Source organism: Aptenodytes patagonicus, chromosome W (assembly GCF_965638725.1).
Source record: "Aptenodytes patagonicus chromosome W, bAptPat1.pri.cur, whole genome shotgun sequence".
Classification (NCBI taxonomy): domain Eukaryota; kingdom Metazoa; phylum Chordata; class Aves; order Sphenisciformes; family Spheniscidae; genus Aptenodytes; species Aptenodytes patagonicus.
Window position 1 is genome coordinate 41,329,220 of NC_134981.1, and position 24,915 is coordinate 41,354,134.

The window sequence follows — 24,915 nt, forward strand, 5'->3', positions numbered from 1 at the left end:
CTCGGACCCACTCTATCCCACTATCTATGTCATTGATGAAGATGTTAAATAGTATTGGTCCTAGTACGGACCCTCGAGGGACACCACTCATTACTGATCTCCATTTGGACATTGAGCCATTGACTGCAACTCTTTGGATGTGGCTATCCAGCCAGTTCCTTATCCATCTAACAGTCCATCCATCAAACCCATATCTCTCCAATTTAGCAGCAAGAATGGTGTGGGGGACTGAATCAAAGGCCTCACAGAAGTCTAGGTAGATGACATCCGTAGCTCTTCCCGTGTCCACTGATGTAGTCACTCCATCATAGAAGGCCACTAGGTTAGTCAGGCAGGACTTGCCCTTGGTGAAGCCATGCTGGCTGTCTCAAATCACCTCCCTGTCCTCCATGTGCCTTAGCATAGCTTCCAGGAGGATCTGTTCCATGATCTTTTAACTAGTGCATGACACAGGAAATAGGGGAATACAGTTTTCTGATGTAGAAAAGCTTTTCCTTTAATTCTTATTGTTTTCAGTGTGAAGATTCTGGACTTCCTTGTCAGATTCAAGGCAGACTTATCAATTCTTTGTATATCTAAGTTTTAAGACAGGTTTTTGGCATTTTGGCATTTTGCCAAAAAATTATCATCCATTTAATTATGATATTAAAATAATTTTAGCATATTTCTAGGTTGTCTTAACATTGAAACAGTTATTTTAAAAACATCCAAAATTATCTAAAAGTCCTTCTTCACATTTTACAGAATTCAATTTCCCTCACCCAATTTTAGCATTTTCTAAGAAAAGTAAATTCTCTTCCAAGAAATTGTACTGGCTCCTGCTGTCTTTTTCTACCATGATGATAAACTTTGACAAAACAATTTTGGTTTGGGGGGGGCGTCAACAAATCAAAATAAGTATATAGCCTCTACCCAATATACTCATACATTCATATCACAATCAATATTTACATTTCTCTGGTAAAGGAATATAGGAATCTGAAAAAATATGTAAGTTTATGTTGGTTAGTAAGGCTGAGAAGCAAAAAGGATGCAGTATGTATAGAAATTTAGCAGCATTAAAAAATACGAAACTATTTATACCAACTGAAGAAAAAAACATTGTTTACATAACATTTCAAGAAAGACTAGTACTGTTTAAAAACAAGCTGAAGATAAAACTTTGAGCCTTTCTCCTTTACCTAAAAATTATATTTAATGGCTTTACCACTATATTTGCAACCACCTTTTTATGCAAACATCTTCAGCTTTCTCTTATGGAAAATTCCTAACTACAGGATTTGCAAAGACAGAACAAAGCAAGAGGCAGAAGAATAAAACATATTAGAGACTAACAGATTGTTTTATTTTTTTTTATCTCATCAAATGGATCTTCAGAATTCTTATCTTATAATAAACTTATTCAGAATAATAGAAATATTTAAAAAGAAATCTAAAGAATATTTTTTATTCAAAGTGTGTGCTGCTTCTTTTCCCCTTCACCTGCTCCTAAATTATTATATTGGGTACACAAATTGTAGAAAATTATTTTAAAATGTCAAACCCAGACTACTTAAGAATTATTTGATTATTATTTTTACATTTACATTAGGACCTGCAGAACAGGCAAATACGTTAAGCTGTGTTAACACAATACAGAACCTAGAAAAGAAATGCACTCTACAATATCTCATGACACTTAACCTGACAAAATATAGTGACAGAAGATGTAGATTACAAGCAACTAAAATGGAAAGATTAAAAGCAAAAAGTAGCAATAAATTAAAACAAACATTTAGAGGCAGGCTAAGCATGCAGAACAAGCAAGAAATTAGCTTTCATGAAAGAAGAGACAACTTACGTGGCTGTTGAGAAGAGAGCTTCTGTGAGTAGAAAGACCATCAGATTTTTGCAGTGTCTCAATCGCCATTTCAATCTGATAATAGATGTCATTAAAAAATGACTCAAGACAAGACAGTAAAAAAGGCTGATCAGAAAAATTCTGATAGATTGCCTTAAGTTCAACAGAAATATCTTGTTCAGTCACAGCTAAGGGATATTTTCTACTTAAAGGCCTCATCCTGAAGTACCCATGAAGGCAAACCTGCCCAGGAGGCATTTTGCTTGCATATATACTGCAGGATCCCACTTTCAAAGTCCAATTTACCTTCCTCCCTGCTCATGAAATAAGAGAAGTGGATTTACCAGTAAGCTACATTGCAAACAGTAAAAATGACACAACAATCAATGTTTTCAATAAAAGAAAAAAAAAAATCCCAGAATAAAATCCTAAGAAAGGCCTCAACGTTTCTTCCTCCAAGTATTTGAGAAAGACCTGTGCACACTTTGAATGTGAATTAGAAACAAAATTTCTGCTCTCTGCAACCATGGAGTAAAATCTTAATCATTCAGTAGGTTTTCTGCCATTAGTTTCATTGGACAGGATATCACCCCTACAGCCTGTCAGAGCATTCTTTGAATATCCAGAGCTCTCAAAGTAAACGAAAATTGGAGGTTTACACAGACAGCAAGATCCATCCTTAAAAAAAGAAAAAAAAATCAGATGGGTTCAGAATAATACTTTTAAAAGAAAAAGTATTATATACCACTAATTATACAGTAGTATTGCTCCTAATACAAATGTGTAAAGACAACCATACCCATTCCCATTCTTCCCCCATATTAATACATCTTTTGATTATTTCTATAATGACAGCATTAAAAATAAAATTGCAATCTAACTGTAGTTTAGCTGCAGAGCTAGAATAGCAAAAACATTGAACGTGATAGAGACAATGGGATGTACAGTAATAGAAGGCACATAATTAGCCATATTAAATGGAAAAAAACACAAAAGCAATGGAAAACCATCCATACATTTAAAACCACTTATTCTCCCTGTAGACAGTTTTTAAATGTCTTCCCTATGCTTCTTTAATTATTACAGTATTATCCAAAGAGTTTATGCTGGTAAATTACACTACTAAAATGAGTTCACTCAATATACAGCACAAAACTGGAAAATATTTCAGATTATATTTCAATTAGTGCATAAATACAATTTGCTTTCCCCTTTTTATAAGCTAATCAAATAGTATTTTTACTGTAGTAATTCTCAATGAAAAAGGAAGTCTTTCTTACAACTGTCTAATATTAAAAATATAAGCCTTTTTATAAAAGCATACAAGTATCTGATTAGTATGTAAGAAAATATACTTCAATATTACAAAAATAATGTTTAAATCCAGATTTTTTACTTGCTTCAGTGGAAAATACTATTAGGTCAAACTATTCAATCAGACAGAAAAGGTCAAATTTAAAAGGATACAGTATGCTAAAAATTAAAAGGTTAAGATTTCATCATACTAAGATCAACTTACTATATACTGTAACCATAGACTCTCCCATCTTAACATGATATTATAACATGATACATAATTTGAATCATAATTCTGAATCTTACTCCACTGTTTGACAACACCTTGTCTATAGCAGTACTACAGGACTGAAGTTCTGCTTCCTGCTGCTCGTTCCAGCTACTACACTACCCTCTCACTTCACTGAGACAAGTTTTTGTGGCCTGTTCAAAGAACCAATCCTTTAAAATCATAAGAAGTTTTTTTTTTATATATATATATATGAAAAGAAACACTTCCCTGCTTTGGCAACAGCATAGCACTACAAACAGTTGAGGAAACAAGGCACTGGGGAATATATGTGAATATATGTCACCAATATTGCCACTGAAGACAATATATCCATGGCCACAGATCCATAGATTTTAAAACCAGAGATCTTAATGATTATTATGATCAGCTTGTCTTATTTTTTGAATAATGTAGGTTAAGAAGCGTTCATTACCGCTAAAATTCATCAATTCTTTCATCAATCTCATGAAGTATTACTGAACTAGAGCAGGTCTTTCAGAAAGACATCTTATCTATATTTAAAGTGATAAGTATTCACCATATTCTAGTGTAACCTGTTCCAATAGTAATTATTTTCATTATTAAACATTTTGTACATTATTCTTTGTCTAAATTTTGATGAGTTGCATTTTGAGCTTTACCTGCTACTGAAATATCTCTTTACTATCAGAAAACTTTTTCCCATGCAGGTACCTAACCATAGACAAAGCATCTCTTAACCTTCTCTAGCATGTAAATAAAATAGGCTTAACTTGAAGGCAGATTTTCCAGACAGTGAATCATTTGTCTTGCTCATTTTGAAAACTTCCAGCTACTTCTGGGTTCTCTCTCATTCCAATGTACTTTATTTTTTAAAATCTCAAGCTTCCGGTAGGCTTGGGTCCTCAGGCTTTCAAAATGTTCTATGTGAAACAGGCCCCTGCATGTGCGGGAAGTGCCAGCTACTTTAATGGCAAGTTATTCATGTGCAGAATCTGTTCCTTCAAGCTTTTAAGTTCAAAGTTAGGGCCAGGAACTTAGACTTTGGTTCTGGAAAAAAATGAGCATGAACTTAAGTTCATCTTTATTCAGAGTAGCATTTAAGCATATATCCCAAATTAAATATGGATTATCCTGAATAGTGTTGTGTTTTTTTTAAATTGTAGCCTTGACATTTTAGGAAAAATTATGAAAATAAATTTAACATTTTAAATTATATTCTACACATATAGAGATGAATTAATTGCATTCCTTACATTTCTAAGGACAAGCAGTCAGAAGTTACAGGCATGTTTACAACTGGAGTGCTAAATGACAAAAAAAACCCCACATCCATCTGTTTGAATGTGTGATGTCATACATTTCTTCTTTTTAAAAGACTAATTCAATATGGAAAGACATCATTTATGAAAATGTTTTGACTGATAACTGAGAAAAGTTATCATTCCACAGCAACCCCAACCAAACTATGTTAAAAATATCTGCATTACTAATTACTAATGCATATAATTATCAGTGTACATATTAATATAAACATGGGGGGGGAATTACAGCATGATAATTATGGGAATTGTGATTTTAGACTTCTCCATCAGTTCACTCAGTTTGCCACCTAAAATGCTAATTTATTATCTGCCATAGTCATTAACGGTTAAGAAGGGTATAACTTTTCTGTGGATAATAAATTCAAAACTGTGATTATTATACATGTCAACTAAATCCTACAATGTTCAGTCTTTATGTAATCTTATTAACTGTTCCTGTTAGTCTTATTGTCCATTAACATTTTATCAGATGAACACATACATTAATGTCTCAGATGCCTTTATAGTATATACATAGAACAACACTTAACAATCCCAAATTCACTTTGAAAAACTGCCTTCCTAAAAGTCAATGGCAAAGAAATATTACTTTCTTCATGATTCAAGTAATTAACACAAAATACTTAAGTTGTTCTGAGGAGGTCAGGACATAAGGAAAAAAAAATCCTCAGAAGTTTAAGCTCTGAGGTACTGAAATTAACATGGACATCCTCCAATTCATTATCTATATTTGTTTGCATTTCTAAACCCCTCTTCACTGACAGTAAAACAGGCTGCTTTTGGTGATATCTTAAAGTTTAAGACATTTGCTGCCTCATGTCCAAAAGAAGTCCATGTCTCTATCTACACAGGCACCTATTTTTAACTTTATCTGCTTCAAAAATGTTGCCATTATAGGCTTTAAACCAAGTGAAATACTAAAGAAGTTTTCATCAAGTGAAGAAATTCTTCATCGTTGTGAAGAAATTACTAATTCATCAAATGTATATTAGAAAAATTAAATTCAGCACAGCTAATTAAGCCTTGGGTATTAGTGATAACTGTGTTTGCGGTTATAGCTTTTCCTTGTAACAATTGTTACTTTCTCATTGACAATCCTAAAACAAGGTCTATACACATCACTATAATAATCGTGTTATATGATAAATGGATGAGAACTCCAGAGTGCTTTCCATTTATATTTCAAAACAGTGCATTCATACAAATGCTACTGTCCTCTGAAGAGGTACTCATGCCAGAGGGTTGAACTGGGCAGACAAACTTGCCTACAAGCAGAGACTTGAAAATGAAGCATCAGTGACCATATAAAGAGAACTCACAGGTCCAACTTTTACACCCAGAAGAATGTGAAAGATTCTCTTGAAAGTCCTCACAGACTAAGCAACTGTAGTAAAGCTTTTACTAGGTTATATCGAATTTTGCTCAAGAGAATGAAAAAGTAATTGAAAGAAGAAAAAGAAGCAATTGTTTTAAGATTTTGGGAAAAAAGAAGTTTTGTACATATACACAAAGAGATCATAAACAGATGTAAAATATGTCTGATATTTTATATATGTCAACTTTAAAAGAACTCAGAAAAGCTTTAGAAGTGTTTGTATTGGACTAGATGCACAAACAGCAAGAGGTAGCTCATATTCAAAGGAGAACAAGAGAGAAAATAATGAATCACTGGAACAGTGCTGGCCACTTCAGTAAGAACACCAGTCATATAATGAAAATATTGGCATTTATGGGAATCCACAGACAGAGTTAGGCATAGTTGTAGTCTCCGCTACTGTATCACTTTTCATGTTTTATTTCTGTTTACCTTCCAAAACAAAATACTGTAACTAATATATTTATAATAATTAAGGAGGAGACAGACAAGTTCAAGAAAATAATGGCCTCCAAAATTCAAACTTTTCCCAGCTGGAATGTTTAATTAGGCTGAGGACTTCTTTTCTGTCCCTAATCAGATAGGAAAGCTGGGAGAAATGAACGGGGGCCCTAATTATTTTGTTTGTTTTCTGATGTCGATGTGAGGGTATTTCAGATGCTATGAGCATCCATTACATTTCATTATAAAATAAACACATCACAGTTATCTCCAGTAGTCTGCATGTGCATAGGGTATGCATATTGACTGATGAATATAAATCTTTCTTATGATCAGAAAACAACATATGGGGCCAACATATGGAGCAGAAGCATACATAACACATCCATGACTTGGTAAAAATTCAAAATGTTTGGAGTTTATATCAGATGACTTCCTCCTCCCTGAGTTCTCAAATGACAATTCACTGTCCATTTTTATCTTCCTTGCTGGACGTTTCAAATGGCTGGTCAAATTATCAATTCCACTCTTTCTCTTGGATCCAACCCCTTTTTATAAATCAAGCAGTATACCTCACCTTTCTCATACATTTGAGATTCTAAACCACTGAGCTGCCCTGTAGTTGATCTGCCAGATATGGTACAGACTCAAAAATCTCCCCAAAACCTTGTCAAGCTTGCTTAGGATTTATAGAACAGGCACACTCCACTGAACTCCTAAAAAACACATAGCAAGAGCCATACACTACCACAAGAGTTAGTCCCATCAGGAAATCAGGATTGAAAAACAAAACAAAGTTCAGATAATTATTTTTAAAAATTCAGAAAAAAATATGACAAGACAGAGTTGGCAAGAGATGAACTGCCACTTTTAGAAAAAAATGGCTATTTAATGAGACAGACAGGAATCTACTCCTCTAAGAAAGTGCTAACACCATGCCACTGAGAATCGGACTGTTATGATAGCAGTCAGTGGCTAGTCATGTTTTACCTACTTTACACATTTTCACAGGAAAAAAGAAAAGGAACACACAGAAATTCACCTCAGGGATTCAGAGGCATCTCAAATATCAAATTTTGAATACCTCAGAAACAAAAAAGTCATTGTCTTCCTTTGGCCAATTTTTAATAATGAGAACAATTACACTCGAATGTATTTTAATTCCAACAACATTTCAACTTGATTTCTGTTATATTTCTCTACTGAAAATTATTAAATCAATTGCATCAGAGTTTTCCATAAGAGTGTATTGGGTTTACGTGGCAAGGCTTTGGTAGACATGGGGGGTGCAGGGATGGCTTCTGAGAGGAGACACCGGAAGCTGCCCCCATGTCAGACAGAGCCAGTTCCAGCTGGCTCCAAGACAGACCCGCCGCTGGCCAAAGCTGAGGCAATCAGCGACATTCATATCACCTCTGTGATAACATATTTAAGAAAGGGTAAAAAACGTTGCACAACAGCAGCTGAGAGACAGAAGTGAGAATATGTGAGAGAAACAGCCCTGCAGACACTAAGGTCAGTAAAGAAAGAGGGGAGGTGCTCCAGGCACCGGAGCAGAGATTCCCCTGCAGCCCATGGTGAAGACCATGGTGACACAGGTTGTCCCCCTGCAGCCCATGGAGAACCACGGTGGAGCAGATAACCACACTGCAGCCCGTGGAGGACCCCACACCAGAGCAGATGGGTGTGCCATGAAGGAAGCTGCAGCTCGTGGAGTGGAGCCCATGCTGGAGCAGGTTTTCTGGAAGGACCTGTGACCCTATGGGGGACCCACGCTGGAGCAGTCTGTTCCTTAAGGACTGCACCCTGTGGAAAGGACCCATGCTGGAGCAGTTCTTGAAGAACTGCAGCCTGTGGGAAGGACCCATGTTGGAGAAGGTCGTGAAGGGCTGTCTCCTGTGGGTGGGACCCCACGCTGGAGCAGGGGAAGAGTGTGAGGAGAAAGGAGCAGCAGAGACAAAGCGTTATGAACTGACCGCAACCCCCATTCCCCGTCCCCCTGCACCACTCAGGGGGAGGAGGTAGAAGAGTCGGGAGTGAAGTTGAGCCTGGGAAGAAGGGAGGGGTGGGGGGAAGGTGTTTTTAGATTTGTTCTTATTTCTCATTATCCTACTCTGTTTAATTGGCAATAAATTACAATAATTTCCCCAAGTCGAGTCTTTTTGCCTGTGAAAGTGTGGTGGGTTGACCTTGGCTGGCCTCCAGGTGCCCACCAAGCTGCTCTAACACTCCCCTTCTATCAACAACACAGGGGGAGAAAAATATGACAAAAAGCTCATGGGTTGAGATAAGGACAGGGAGATCACTCACCAATTACCGTCATGGGCAAAACAGACTTGAGGAATGGGAGTGAGAATGGCTTTGTGGGCACCTGGTGGCTAGGTCAACCCACTACAAAGAGTTATTTCAGAAACAATTTGTTTGTAATTAATACACTAAATATAACATGCTGATAGTTAATATAGGTATATGATCTACTGAATAAATATATTAAGAGGCAAAACTAGAAACAAAACACTAGGTGCTACAGGGCTTTTTAAATTTAATTTTTTTAACACAATTTCATTTAAATTTTTTAACAAAACAAAAGCTAACAGCTGAAAGCTAGAGAGAAATAAGCAACATAAGCAGATGAGGCCAGAATGTAAATGGTGCAAGTGTGACTGACCTTAGTCTCATGGGGATTTTCTGGACATACAGTGGGGGCTGTATGGGGCTCACAGGGGCAGAGTAGGACATATATGTACTCCTATCTACTGTGCAACACCGAAACTTATGTCTCTTTCTGAAAGGGCTAGGGAGAAGCCATGATGCTTTACAGCTACGGAGCAGAAAGAAGCAGGAGGCAGAGTCTTGGGGGATAGAGGTTAATGAGAGTACAAGACCCCCAAATCCTCTAATCTTACCACCCCACTAGTTAATTCATAACTGACCAACATTTTTAGCAGTGGTAGTAATTGACCATTTGAATGACTGATTAAACAGATTATTCACCTTCTTGTGTTTGGAAACCAAGATTGAATGCCTTTTTTCACCAAACAAGTCACTGTGCTCAGAAAAAGATTTGAATAAAAATGTCAGGCCTGTATGATTAAAAGGTCAGACTAGATGATTTAATATTCCAGTGTAACATAAAGATCCATGCATCTCTGATTTTTTTATCTGAAGCAGTTTGTTCATCCTAGGACGAGTCCAGCTATATAAAAAGTGTGCTGCCAATTACCAGAGGGGTGAGGGAATAGACAAGGAAAAAAATTCCTTTACCTGGAAAGAGATTGACTGTTTGAATAAATAAAATCTCATCTCAAACTACTTTCCAAATCACAACCACTCCAGCTTAAAATGAGGCTATGGAAGTTTACACATTTTTATATTTTTTTTTGCTCTTAAAATAACTATAATACTTCCACCAAAATTATATTATCAGGATATGACATTACTATTGGGCCTCTTTATTTGTGGCTGTTATTCTTTTTCTCCCATTCCATTATCGGATGGTTTATTTTCGGAAGGTACCATGCTTTCTTTTACATCAGGAGAATGCTTAGCACACTGTACTTAGTACCAGAAGTATTAATTAATTCATTCATAAGTATTAATTCATTCATTCATATTGATTTTGTTTTTATTTCCATGTACCTTTTGATCTGCACAAGCATGACTGAAATAGGATAAATTTCTGAGTCAAGAGTTCCTATGGTTAGTGATGACAGATGAATAACAGTGATTGCAGATCAATCCTAATGCTTGTTAGAAAAAACAGAACTAATGGATGGGAGCTCCTCCCTGGCTGACAAGCATAATACATTTTTTAATTTAATAACTATATACACATTTTGAAAGTTTTGACATTAGGAAACATTGATAATATAATTCAAATTTTATTAGAACAGTCCTTAAGACATTCACATATGGTAAAAAGTGCAGGGTGATTTAAATTCTATTATTTATAGGGCAGATAATTTTCTAATTAGTCTTTGCTGTAGCTGCCCGTCCTCTAACAGTAACTGTCAGTAACCCACCCAGACTCATCCTTCAAGTAGGATACAACATGTAATATAATTTCAAATTGCCAACCAATTAGGGCAAATTGCTCCTCCTACAATCTATAAGTAGAATTATCAGGAAGAGCTAAAATCTTATCAATGTTACAACTAATTTGTTAGTTACAAAAATTTAATTATTTGATTAGTGAGGGTGAATAAAACAAAATGAAGTTGTTTGTTGTAAACAGTGAAACAGAACTAAATCTTAATATGGCAAAAGTGTCAGAGGTTATAATAAGCCCATGCCTGCTTCATTTGTCTCCATGTGAAAATTATCCAAAATTAATTCAAAAGATTTGAATACATTTGCTGAGTATTACATTAGGAAGCAGGCCTGGCTACATATTATTGTGATCTCTTAAATTCTCTATACAAGTATGAAAAATATTATGATGGTGCAGGTAGGATGAGGATTAAAAGTGAAATGAGCTCTAGCTATATCAGGTGCAAAGCAAAGAAAAATTGAACTGCTGTGTTGCTCTAGTTTGCCTGGTTTATTTATACCTTCTAGCAAATTTAAAACTGAGTATGTGTTTGACGTCACAGTTGAAGCTGAACTGTTTAGGTTTCAATTGACTCTTGCTTGTATGAGTTGAACCCTATATATCAAGAGCCTAAAATTAATTAGAGATGTCAAGAACTAATTAGAGATCTCAAGACTGGTGGCAGACAGGGCTGCAGTGATCATACCCTGGTGGAATTCACAATCTTGAGGGATATGGGCTAGGTGAAAACTAGAGTCGGGACTCTGAATTTTAAGACAGCAAACTTTCAGTTGTTTAAGGAATTCGTGGATGGGACCCCCTGGGAAACTGCCCTCAGGGATAAAGGAGCTGAACAGAGCTGACAGCTCTTCAAGGACATTTTTCTTAGAGCACAAGAACTATCGATTCCCACATGTAAGAAATCAGGCAAGGAAGGCAGGAAACCAGCATGGCCCAGTGAGGACCTCCTGGTCAAACTAAAGTGCAAGAAGGAAATGCACAGGCAGTGGAACCAGGGACATGTATCCTAGGAAGAATATAGGGATGCTTCCCGGAGGTATAGGGATGGGATCAGGAAAGCTAAGGCACAGCTGGAACTGAATTTGGCAAGGGATGTGAAGACTAATAAGAAGGGCTTCTACAGGTACGTTTGCCAGAAAACGAAGATTAAAGAAAATGTATCCCCCACTCGCCCCGATAAATAGGACAGGAGAACTGGTAACAACCGACATGGAAAAGGCTTAGGTACTCAACAATTTTTTTGCCTCAGTTTTCAATGAAAATCTCTCTTCCCAAATCTCTCAAGACCCTGAACCTCAAGGCAGGAACTGGGGGAAAGAAGTCCCTCCCATCATAGGAGAAGATCAGGTTCGAGACCACCTGAGGAACCTGAACGTACACAAGTCCATGGGACCCGACAAGATGCATGCCAGGGTCCTGAGGGAATTGGCTGATGTAGTTGCTAAGCCATTCACCATTATATTTGAAAAGTCATGGCAGTCAGGAGAAGTCCCCGGTGACTGGAAAAAGGGAAACATCGCACCCATTTTAAAAAAGGGTAGAAAGGAGGACCCTGGGAACTACCGACCAGTCAGCCTCACCTCTGTGCCTGGGAAGATCATGGAACAGATCCTCCTAGAAGCTATGTCAAAACATATGGAAGACAGGGAGGTGATTCGAGACAGCCAGCATGGCTTCACCAAGGGCAAATCGTGCCTCACTAATCTAGTGGCCTTCTACGATGGAGGGACTGCATCCGTGGACAAGGGAAGAGCTACAGATGTCATCTACCTGGACTTCTGTAATGTCTTTGACAAAGTCCCCCCCCAACATTCTTCCCTCTAAATTGGAGAGATATGGGTTTGACGGATGGACTGTTAGATGGATAAGGAACTGGCTGGATAGCCACGTCCGAAGAGTTACAGTCAATGGCTCAATGTCCAAGTGGAAACCAGTAACGAGTGGTGTCCCTCAGGGGTCTGTACTGGGACCAATACTATTTAATATCTTCATCAACGACACAGACGGTGGGATTGAGTGCACCCTCAGCAAGTTTGCAGATGACACCAAGCCGAGTGGTGCAGTTGTTTCGCTAGAGGGAAGGGATGCCATCCAGAGGGACCTTGAGAGGCTTGAGGACTGGGCCCATGCAAACCTCATGAAGTTCAACAAGGCCAAGTCCAAGTTCCTGCACCTGGATCAGGGCAATCCCCAGTATCAATACGGACTGGGGGATGAAGGGATTGAGAGCAGCCCTGCCAAGAAGGACTTGGGGGTACTGGTGGATGAAAAATTGGACATGAGCCAGCAATGTGCGCTCGCAGCCCAGAAGGCCAATCGTATCCTGGGCTGCATCAAAAGAAGCGTGGCCAGCAGGTCGAGGGAAGTGATTCTGCCCCTCTATTCTGCTCTGGTGAGACCCCACCTGGAGTACTGTGTCCAGCTCTGGAGCCCTCAGCATAAGAAAGACATGGACCTGTTGGAGCGGGTCCAGAGGAGGGCCACAAAAATGATCAGGGGGATGGGACACCTCTCCTATGAAGAAAGGCTGAGAGAGTTGGGGTTGTTCAGCCTGGAGAAGAGAAGGCTCTGGGGAGACCTTATTGCGGCCTTTCAATACTTAAAGGGGGCTTCTAAGAAAGATGGAGAGAGACTTTTTAGCAGGGCCTGTTGCGACAGGACAAGGGGCAACGGTTTTAAACTGGAAGAGGGTAGATTTAGATTGGACATAAGGAAGAAAGTTCTTTACGATGAGGGTGGTGAGACACTGGAACAGGTTGCCCAGAGAGTTGGTGGATGCCCCATCCCTGGAAACATTCAAGGCCAGCTTGGATGGGGCTTTGAGCAACCTGATCTAGTTGAAGATGTCCTTGCCCATGGCAGGAGTGTTGGACTAGATGATCTTTCAAGGTCCGTTCCGACCCAAACTATTCTATGATTCTATAAAATAATAATAATGAAAGTAATTTTGTACTTTCCAGCTTAATAATTTATCAACAAGAAATGCACTTTAATGTATTCTAATGCCTCATTTATATAACTATACACTATATATAATACCTTAAAAATGGGAGGAAAACTATTTAATGGTAGAAACACAATTTTGGAATTGTAATTTAATTTTTATCTGTATTTATATTTTTATATATAGATATAGCAAAATAAAAAAAATTCAGAACATCCTAATGAACAGTTTTTCTTTAACACATGAAGCAACTGCAGATAGTGAAAGGCATGTACCTTAAATTTTGTTTGCATAAGACATTATTTTTAGAATGAACATAGAACAGACTTTATTTATGTGTTAGTATGAGGTAAAAGTTAGTAATTACTCTGTTGAATTTCAGAGTATGTTTTAGGATACAATTCCTTGTAAACATTGAAATATTTAATTTTGGAAAATTAAATTCTAGCTTCTAATTTTGGCCAGAAAAAATTAATCATGTTTTCATTTGCAAAAATTGATACGGAGTTTTGATACCATTCAAGTGAACCTAGGATATCAAACTTCAAAGTCTACTACTCTTCCTGGATTGCTTGAAATTTGCTTGCGTTTGCTAACTGCATGTCATCTACACTTTGATGCTACACTAAATTAATTGTTTCCACTTATTGAATTCTATTATCAATTTATAATACTAAACTTATGACATGATATTTAGCTTGACAACAAAAGGTTGTCATCTGTAGATGACGTTCTGATTCAATTGAGAAGAAAGTTTATAAAGTCTAAAGTGTTTTTATTTTATTCAAATATAAAGCAATTCATAATAATTAACATGACACAAGAATATTTTTGCCATTTAAATATTTTAAAGAAACATTACTTTTCAAATTTACGTCACTTCAGAAGATTCATTGCTTTTGCTTAGCTAAAGCCACTGTGCTGGTTTTGGCTGGGATAGAGTTAATTTTCTTCATAGTAGATAGTATGGGGCTATGTTTTGGATTTGTGCTGGAAACAGTGTTGATAACACAGGGATGTTTTAGTTATTGCTGAGCAGTGCTTACAGAGTCATGGCCTTTTCTGCTTCTCACACCACCCTGCCAGTGAGTAGGCTGGGGGTGCACAAGAAGTTGGGTGGGGACACAGCTGGGACAGCTGACCCCAACTGGCCAAAGGGATATTCCATACCATATGACGTCATGCTCAGCAATAAAAAGCTGGGGGAAGAAGAAGGAAGGGGGGACGTTCGGAGTTATGGCGTCTGTCTTCCCAAGTAACCATTACACGTGATGGAGCCCTGCTTTCCTGGAGATGGCTGAACACCTGCCTGCCGATGGGAAGTAGTGAATGAATTCCTTGTTTTGCTTTGCTTGCGTGCGTGGCTTTTGCTTTCCCTATTAAACTGTCTTTATCTCAACCCATGAGTTTTCTCACTTTTACCCTTCCGATTCTCTCCCCCATCCCACTGATGTGGGAGTGAGCGGGCAGCTGTGTGGTGCTTAGTTGCCAGCCGGGGTTAAACCACGACAGCCTCTCTCATTCTGCCTGGACTTTGTAATCATGTTCCATGAAATATTTTTCAAATGAGTGAAAACATTTTTTACCTGATTATACAAAGTCAAGAAATAAGATGAAGAGTTGCTTTTGGTATTTGATATTTTTATAATGAGTTTTTACTCATTACACTGGTTTCCAAAAGTAAAATTCTTTAATTTTAGTAGCCTTTTTGACCAAAAAAACCCTACTAAAAAAAACTATTAAAAAATAAATGCTATTTAATCATCTTATACCTCGCTATCAATCTCTTCATGACAATTTTCAACTCTTGTTGCTGCAAGTGTCACAAGTTCTCTTGCACATGATTTCCAAATCTCTACAACCAGGTCAGAATGTCATCAAAGGTTTGGTAAGTGTTCATTAAGGCTATCCAGCAAAGCTAGAATAAGCATAAACCCATTTACATCCCTGAATTCCTTAAGGGAAAGGAACATGTTTGTCTTCATGGTTAGGTTTTTATAGTACTAACTATCATGGTTGTAACAGTAGGCATTTTTCCATCCCTTAAGACATTTCCACAATGAGCTGATCTTGAAATAGAATTGAGAACTACCATAAATAAGTAATGACAATGAACTAAGATAATATATTCTTAGTATTCTGAACAAGTAACAAATATCTTGAAATAAGCTACAAACCCAAAAATAATATGGAGTCAAAACATAAATGAAGTCAAACATCTCTATGATGAGCTTTTTTATTTAAAGTTTATATTAGATATAAATCATCTTAGTAATATTTTTTTCTTTTTCAGAAAGAAAGATGAAGTGTCTAAAGAAGCTATTTCAGGCCCCAATCCTACAAATTTTCAGTTTCATCCACATTCTTATGCATGCGAGCATCCCCAGTGCACTGTGCTGGTTTTGGCTGGGATAGAGTTAATTTTCTTCATAGTAGATAGCATGGGGCTATGTTTTAGATTTGTGCTGAAAAGTGTTGATAACACAGGGATGTTTTAGCTATTGCTGAGCAGTGCTTACACAGTGTCAAGGCCTTTTCTGCTTCTCACACCGCCCCACCAGCGAGTAGGCTGGGGGTGCACAAGAAGTTGGGAGGGGACACAGCCGGGACAGCTGACCCCAACTGACCAAAGGGATATTCCATACCATATGACATCATGCTCAGCAATAAAAAGCTGGGGGCGGTTGGTGGGGGGGCTGCTGCTTGGGGACTGGCTGGGCATCGGTTGGTTAGTGGTGAGCAATTGTTTTCATTTGCATCACTTGTCTTTCTTGGGTTTTATTTTTCTCTCTCGTTGTTTTTTTTTTCTTTTCCTTACAATTATTATTATTATTAAATTATTAAACTGTTTTTATCTCAGCCCACGAGTTTTCTCACTTTTACTCTTCTGATTCTCTCCCCCATCCCACCGGCGGGGGGAGTGAGCGAGCGGCTGTGTGGTGCTTAGTTGCCGGCTGGGGTTAAACCACGACAGCACTCACTTAATACTATTCACATGCACAAAGTTAAACTAAATATAAATATTTGCAAGACAAAGCCATGTATTACTGATTCTGCCAACATAATATGCTTTTTGCTACAGAAACATGTCAGCACATGGGAACATCATAGTGACTAAGAAACTATCCCCAAAGATTTAACATAGTTCTTAAGTACTTACTGTAGCTGGGGAGGCCCGCGTTGTATGAGTCACTGAATGACCAGAATTTTCCATTGAATTGCCAATCAGATAGGTCCCTCCTGAGCTGCTAATGAGCTGTCCTGCTGCAACACCCATCTGAATCCCTCCGGTGCCCACCATACTATGAGAGGAGACCACTGTTGTTGCCTGTGCAGAACTTCCTTGAGTATCGAAGTAATTTCCCCCAGTGTTTTGGCTATACATCTGGGTTTCCGTGTAAGGATAAGTTGTTCGACTTCAGGAAAAGAAAACAAAAGAAGTAGTAGTTATTTATTTGGATTGTTTAAGTGAGGGAAACATTGTTGTAGAAATCTTTTATTAGCTATTGAACATAGTGGATATTTGGTCCTGTGTACTAACTTGGAATTTCAAATTGATATAGCTCAAAATACATAATTAAATAACATTCATTAGCTTTTCTAAAATGAAGAATCTGGATTTTGCAGTAATTAAAAAATTTTAGCCAACGTTTCAATACCAACAAGCTTTATACCATGGCATTTGTTACAATAAAATAGTCAAATGAAAAAAATTAGTTTATTTACCCAGATGATAATTTTGACATTTAATCATAAAATCCTATAATGCTTCCTAAAATCAACTGGCACCAACATTTTGAACCCATAACAACAACCAAGTCAGAACTTCTATGGTATTAACTATGGCCATCATGGATTCTCCCTTGTTCTTCAGAGACAGCAAAAACCTCTAAAACTTAATTTTAATATCCTAAAAGCTTTTCAAATTATGTAGTATATTACTTGTTTTCGCAGTTACTTAAGCTAATTTTATTTTTTTTTTGTTTTATTCTTGGTATTTCAAAAGCTTTAAGAGCAGCTGTGAGAAAAATCTAGAGGGACTACAGTGCAGTCTAATGAAAACAAAACAATTTAAAAAAAAGGGGGGGGGGGGGGGGAGAGGAGAAAGGTTCCAGAACATGTATGGTCATCTAGTAGCACCTTCTTTTCAGAGCCAGAATCAAGCCATCTTTTACATTGCAAAATGTGTGCAGGCAAGATGGTTTGGAGAAATCTCCTTGGGTATACCTGATTGATTTTATTAAACTGGGGCATCACTGAATGCCTCCAATGGATGGTAAGTCAAGCATCTGCTACCAGACCAGATGTTATATCTTTCTTAGAACCAGGCAATTTAGTAAACAGCCCTATTTAATAGAGGGTACTTAAGGAGAACATGATGATGGAAACTTAGGGAAATAGTTCAACAAGTGTCTGCCAGGGGGGTGGAACACTGGAATTTCCCCCAAAAGGGGAAAGAAAAACCTAGATATTAGTAAGATAAGGAAAAGAACAAAGGCATGAGATCATCGTTGACAGTAAAAATAGCCCTGGCCAGAGGAAATGGTACAAATGATGTCTGCAAGACAAATCTCACTTGAAGAGGTGGAGTCCAAGAGCTGAGTCTTAGAAGCCCAAAAGATTGATGCAAATCCTAGAGAATGCCCTCATTTCTTCACTTCAGTTCATTTCTCCCTCTCTTCAATAGGCTACAACTAACAATACTGAAAAGATTACTCTGTCCAACTGACAGGGAATGCAGACTCTACTCAGATTACTAACTCTTCCAAAAATAGTTTTAAGTTTTATATGTGTTTCCAGATCTCATGATTTATTCTCCAAACACATTTGCATTTCATAAAATAGATTAGATGCTAAATTATCCTTTGTCTGAGGATGATATGCAGGAAAGATGAAATCTTAGAACTTAATAACTCTTTTAAAAAAATTTTTTCCACATAAAATCTTAGCTAACCAAAACTTTGCTAATTTGTTTAATGGAAAATTGAAATGGTATAACTTTTGAAAATTAACAGTATAATTACAACCCTGGGCTTCAGAAGAGCAGATTCTGGCCTGTTCAGGGCCCTGCTTGGCAGGATCCCATGGGAAACTGCCCTGGAGGGAAAAGGGGCCCAGGAGAGCTAGCTGATCTTCAAGGACAGCCTCCTCAGAAAACAAGAATGGTCCAATCCAATGAGTAGAAAGGCAAGCATAGAATGAGTAGAAAGGCAAGCACAGAATTATAGAATCATAGAACAGCCTAGGTTGGAAGGGACCACAAAAGATCATCTGGTCCAACCTTTTGTGGGAAAGGGAATCTAGATGAGATTATCTAGCACCCTGTCCAATCACATCTTGAAAACCTCCAGCGATGGGGATTCTACCATGTCCCTGGGGAGGTTGTTCCAGTGATTGATTGTTCTCACTGTAAAAAATTTCTTATGTTGAGATAAAACTTCTCCCGGTGCAACTTTTACCCATTGCACCTTGTCTTCTCCATGTGGCTCCTTGTGAAGAGAGAGCCTCCGTCCTCTTTATAGCTGCCCTTTAAGTACTGGAATACTGTGATGAGGTCCCCCCTGAGCCTTCTCTTCTCCAGGGAGAAAAGACCTAACTCCTTCAGTCTTTCCTCATAGGGCAGGTTCTCCAGACCTTTGATCATCTTTGTGGCCCTCCTTCGGACCCTCTCCAGCCTGCGTGTGTCCTTCTTGAACTGTGGGGACCAGAACTGGACACAGGACTGCAGGTGCGGCCTGACAAGGGCCGAGTAGAGTGAGATGATCATGTCTCTGTATCTGGTAGTAATACCCCTGCAGATGCAGCCAAGGATCTAATTTGCCTTTGTTGCTGCAGGGGCGCACAGCTAACTCATGTTCAGCTTGTTCTCCACCAGGACCCCGAGGTCCCTTTCAGCAAGGCTACTCCCCAGCCACACAGATCCTAGCCTGTACTGGGCTCTTCGGTTATGTTCTCCCAGGTGCAGGAATTTGCACGTCTTTTAAATTTCAAACTGGCAATCTCTCTTCCCACACCTCTCGAGTGGATGGACCTCAAGGCAGGAACTGGGGGAAAGAAGTCCCTCCCATCATAGGAGAAGATCAGGTTCGAGACCACCTGAGGAACCTGAACGTACACACATCTTTTCACAATATACTGTCCCGTTTGTTTAAATTGCAAGGACCATTTTTATCATACCTCTGCATAATTTATGGGCTGGAGGAGAACTTTGGAGGCCATTTTTCCCCAGTTTCATATGAAGAAGTTAGAATTTCAATTGGATGTAACAGAGACACTTATAAAGTTTTTATTGAATAATCAATTTCAAAGTCCATTGTACTTTTCTTATCTGTATGTAAATGCATTTTCATTTGTTACATTTATTCACACCAGCAATCTGAGTGAAATAGAAAGTCGACTTCCAAAAGGAAAACTGATTACTCTGTGCAAAAATGAGTCTATTCTGAAATGGATGGGTAATTGTGACCATGTGATGTACCAGGCTTTGGTGGAGATTCTCATTCCTGATGTCCTTAGACCTATTCCTAGTAAGTTAAACACAGATAACATCTTGTAAGACTGTTTTGTTTTGTTTTGTTTTGTGTGGTGATTTTTTTGTGCCTCGTGAAATTTTTGGGAATGGTTTGGAAGGATGTAAACGTAGTGTGTGTCATCTTTCCTTAATTCTGTTGAGTAGGAAGGTGTACTGGAGTTGATGTAATCACTGTATTTAAACAAAAGGAGAGTCGATATTTCACTGCATTCAGGAAAGTCTCTAGAAGTTTTAAGAATATATTTCCCTATGGAATATGCTTTTGTCACTGCAAATTCTAAGTTTTTATTAATTTTAAGATAAAAATGGGTTCCTTTACATACTGGCTCTAGTCTACCTGACAGCTGTGAATGCACTATGGCCCTGAGCCTGAGTCCATTAAGGTCAGACAGTCTTTCCACTGACTTCAGTAGGCTTTAGTTTAAGTTTTAAATATAAAAGTTCTAGTTGTTAAAAAAGCAAAATGTATATGCTTTGTCATTTCATTTTTGGATAATTAAACATTTATGTATTATCAGTGGCTGCTAAAACCTTATCAGTTTTGATACCTATTAAACCAACATAACACTGTCAAACATTTTAAGTCTTGTTTATTATTCCAGTCTACTATACTTTCTGTTCTATTTCCAGTATGAAGGATCAATCATCAATCAATTCTAGTATTATGGCCAACTGACCATTATCAGGAATAGAGCTTTCTTTTCAAAGTTGATTTTATAGTATCCATCATTGCTCAAGCATGGTATTTTTTTATGGCTGCTTTTGGTAGTAAATGATTTTAAATTGGTTTCCAGGAAGGCTAAATTCCTTCCTAAAATATTTATTGCATGTTTTGCATGTTGTGTTAAATATTAAAAAGAAATTATAATTATAGATATATAAAAATATAATATATAACATTAAAAGAAATTATAAAAGAAATATTAGGAACCAACAGGGAAACACCTGTGAAATGCCTTAAAGGAATTAGGCTGTGTTCCTCTAAAAAGGTGACAAGGTCAATAGGCTCACTAAAGTGCCTCTATAGCAATGCATGTAGCATGGGTAACAAACAGGAAAAGATGGAAGCCACTGTGCACCTGGAAAGCTATGATTTAAACCGCTATCACTGAAACTTGGTGAGACGAATCACATGACTGGAGCGCTGCAATCAATGGCTATAAACTGTTCAGAAAGCACAGACAAGGAAGGAGGGGTGGAGGGGTTGCCCTCTATGTAAAAAAATGGATTGACTGCACAGAGCTGTCTTTGAAAAACAGCGATGAACAGGTTGAGATATTATGGGTAAAAATTAGGGGCCAAGCCAACAAAGGAAACCTCGTGGTTGGTGTTTACTACAGGCCATCTGATCAAGGGGAAGACGTCGATGAAGCATTCTTACTCCAACTATAGGAAGCATCACACTCGCAGGCTCTGATCTGCCTGGGGGACTTCAAACACCCTGACACTGGCAATCTCTCTTCCCACATCTAAGACCCTGAACCTCAAGGCAGGAACTGGGGGAAAGAAGTCCCTCCCATCATAGGAGAAGATCAGGTTCGAGACCACCTGAGGAACCTGAACGTACACAAGTCCATGGGACCCGACAAGATGCATGCCAGGGTCCTGAGGGAATTGGCTGATGTAGTTGCTAAGCCATTCACCATTATATTTGAAAAGTCATGGCAGTCAGGAGAAGTCCCCGGTGACTGGAAAAAGGGAAACATCGCACCCATTTTAAAAAAGGGTAGAAAGGAGGACCCTGGGAACTACCGACCAGTCAGCCTCACCTCTGTGCCTGGGAAGATCATGGAACAGATCCTCCTAGAAGCTATGTCAAAACATATGGAAGACAGGGAGGTGATTCGAGACAGCCAGCATGGCTTCACCAAGGGCAAATCGTGCCTCACTAATCTAGTGGCCTTCTACGATGGAGGGACTGCATGAGTGGACAAGGGAAGAGCTACAGATGTCATCTACCTGGACTTCTGTAATGTCTTTGACAAAGTCCCCCCCCAACATTCTTCCCTCTAAATTGGAGAGATATGGGTTTGACGGATGGACTGTTAGATGGATAAGGAACTGGCTGGATGGCCACGTCCGAAGAGTTACAGTCAATGGCTCAATGTCCAAGTGGAAACCAGTAACGAGTGGTGTCCCTCAGGGGTCTGTACTGGGACCAATACTATTTAATATCTTCATCAACGACACAGACGGTGGGATTGAGTGCACCCTCAGCAAGTTTGCAGATGACACCAAGCCGAGTGGTGCAGTTGTTTCGCTAGAGGGAAGGGATGCCATCCAGAGGGACCTTGAGAGGCTTGAGGACTGGGCCCATGCGAACCTCATGAAGTTCAACAAGGCCAAGGCCAAGTTCCTGCACCTGGATCAGGGCAATCCCCAGTATCAATACAGACTGGGGATGAATGGATTGAGAGCAGCTCTGCGGAGAAGGATTTGGGGATACTGGTGGACGAGAAATTGGACATGAGCCGGCAACGTGTGCTTGCAGCCCAGAAAGCCAATCACATCCTGGGCTGCCTAAAAGGAAGCGTGGCCAGCAGGTCAATTCTCCCCCTCTACTCCGCTCTCGTGAGACCCCACCTGGAGTACTGCATCCAGCTCTGGGGCATCCAGTTCTGTTAGAGTGGGTCCAGAGGAGGGTCACAAGAATGATCAGAGGGCTGGAACACCTCTCCTATGAGGAAAGGCTGTGAGAGTTGGGGTTGTTCAGCCTGGAGAAGAGAAGGCTCCGGGGAGACCTTATTGCGGCCTTTCAATATATAAAGGGGGCAGAGAGAGACTTTTTACCAGGGCCTGTAGTGACAGGACAAGGGGCAACGGTTTTAAACTGAAAGAGGGTAGATTTAGATTTATATTTAGGGCTCAGGAGCATATCTGAAATGCTTGTACACCAACGCACGCAGTATGAGAAACAAACAGGATGAACTGGAAGTGTTGGTTAGTTCCCAGAATTATGATATCATTGGTATTAGTGAGACTTGGTGGAATGAGTCCCACGATTGGAGTGCTGGGATGGAGGGCTACAGGCTGTTCAGGAGGGATAGGCAGGGCAGGCGAGGTGGAGGTGTCGCGCTATACGTAAGGGAGAGGTTTGATTGTACAGCCCTTACAGTTAGCGGTGATGTGGTGGAGAGCCTCCGGGTGAGGATTAGGGGGATGGAAAACAAAGGAGATGTTGTAGTGGGTGTCTACTACCGATCGCCCAGCCAGGATGTTAGCACTGATGAGTTATTCTATAGGCAATTAGGAGAAATCTCTGGATCGGTAGCCCTTGTCCTCATGGGAGATTCCAACTTCCCAGGCATCAACTGGGAATACCATACTGCTGTGACGAGCAGGTCTTGGAAATTCTTGAAGTTTGCGGGAGAGAACTTCTTGTCACAAGTACTCAGTGAGCCAACTAGGAAAGATGCCCTCCTAGGCTTGCTATTTGTGAATAGAGAAGGACTCGTGGGAGATGTGATGGTAGGTGGCTGTCTCGGCCACAGTGATCATGAAATGGCTGAGTTTAAAATTTTTTGATGTAATGAGAAAAAAGGTCAGCAGACTTGCTACCCTGGACTTCAAGAGAGCAAACTTTAAGCTATTCAGGGAGCTACCTAGCAGAGTACCCTGGGAATATGCCTTTGAGGGCTTAGGAGTCCACGAGTGCTGGTCAGTCTTTAAGAACCACGTTTTAGAAGCACAGGAGCAGGCAACCCCATTGTGTCAAAAGTCAAGCAAGCGGGGCAGAAGACCAGCTTGGCTGAACAGGAAACTCCTCGTGGAGCTCAAGAGGAAAAAGAAATGGTATGATCTCTGGAAGCCAGGTCAGGCTTCGCAGGAAGATTACAGAGCTGTGGTTCGTATATGCAGGGAGAAGACACGAAAGGCCAAAGCTCAATTAGAGTTGAAACTGGCCGGTGTTGTGTCAGACAACAAGAAAGGCTTTTTTACGTACCTTAATAGCAAGAGGAGGTCTAAGGAAAACATTGGACCGATACTTGTTGACGATGGTCACCTGACTAATAGGGATGAAGAAAAAGCAGAGGCATTCAATGCTTTTTTTGCCTCAGTCTTTAATAATACTGATAGACCTTGGGCTGCCCGGTCCCCTGAGTCGGAGGACCACGAGTGCGGGAGCAGTGACTTTCCATTTGTGGACACTGAAATTGTAAGGGACCAGCTGTATCAGCTGAATGTTCACAAGTCCATGGGGCCGGGTGGGATTCATGCCAGAGTACTGAAGGAGCTAGAGGATGTTACGGCAGGACCCCTCTCGATCATCTACCAAAGGTCTTGGGAGTCTGGGGAGGTCCCTGCTGACTGGAAGCTAGCCAATGTTATTCCACTTTACAAGAAGGGCGTGAGGGAAGACCCAGGAAACTACAGACCTGTTAGTCTAACCTCAGTTCCTGGAAAAATTATGGAGAAGGTCATACTGGGTACTATTGAAAGGCACTTAAAGAACAATGCAATCCTCAGGCACAGTCAACATGGGTTCACAAAGGGAAAGTCCTGTCTAACTAATTTGATCTCCTTCTACGATAAGGTCACCCGCCTAGTGGATGAAGGGAAGGCGGTGGATGTAGTCTTTCTGGATTTTAGTGAGGCTTTTGATACTGTCCCTCAGCAGCATCCTTCTGGACAAGTTGTCCAACTGTGAGGTGAGCAGGTTCACGGTGTGCTGGGTGAAGAACTGGCTGAACGGCAGGGCTCAAAGGGTTATAGTGAATGGGGCTACATCTGGCTGGCAACCGGCCACTAGTGGTGTTCCTCAGGGCTCAATTCTAGGGCCAGTTCTGTTCAATATTTTTATCAATGATCTAGATTCAGGAGTTGAATGCACCATTAGCAAGTTTGCTGACGATACCAAACT

The 24,915-nt window shown here is 39.5% G+C and overlaps 1 protein-coding gene across 1 annotated transcript in view; it reads right to left on the bottom strand.

The window, feature by feature from the left end:
- LOC143171894 (transcription factor RFX3-like) overlaps window positions 1-24,915 on the bottom strand; it is a 186,816-nt gene that overhangs the window by 64,837 nt on the left and 97,064 nt on the right. The window contains exons 4-5 of the mRNA XM_076361059.1: window positions 16,683-16,938; window positions 1,841-1,915 (exon numbers count right to left, since the gene is read on the bottom strand). Of these exons, the coding sequence (XP_076217174.1) occupies window positions 1,841-1,915; window positions 16,683-16,938 (331 nt within the window). The remainder of the gene's footprint in view (window positions 1-1,840; window positions 1,916-16,682; window positions 16,939-24,915) is intronic.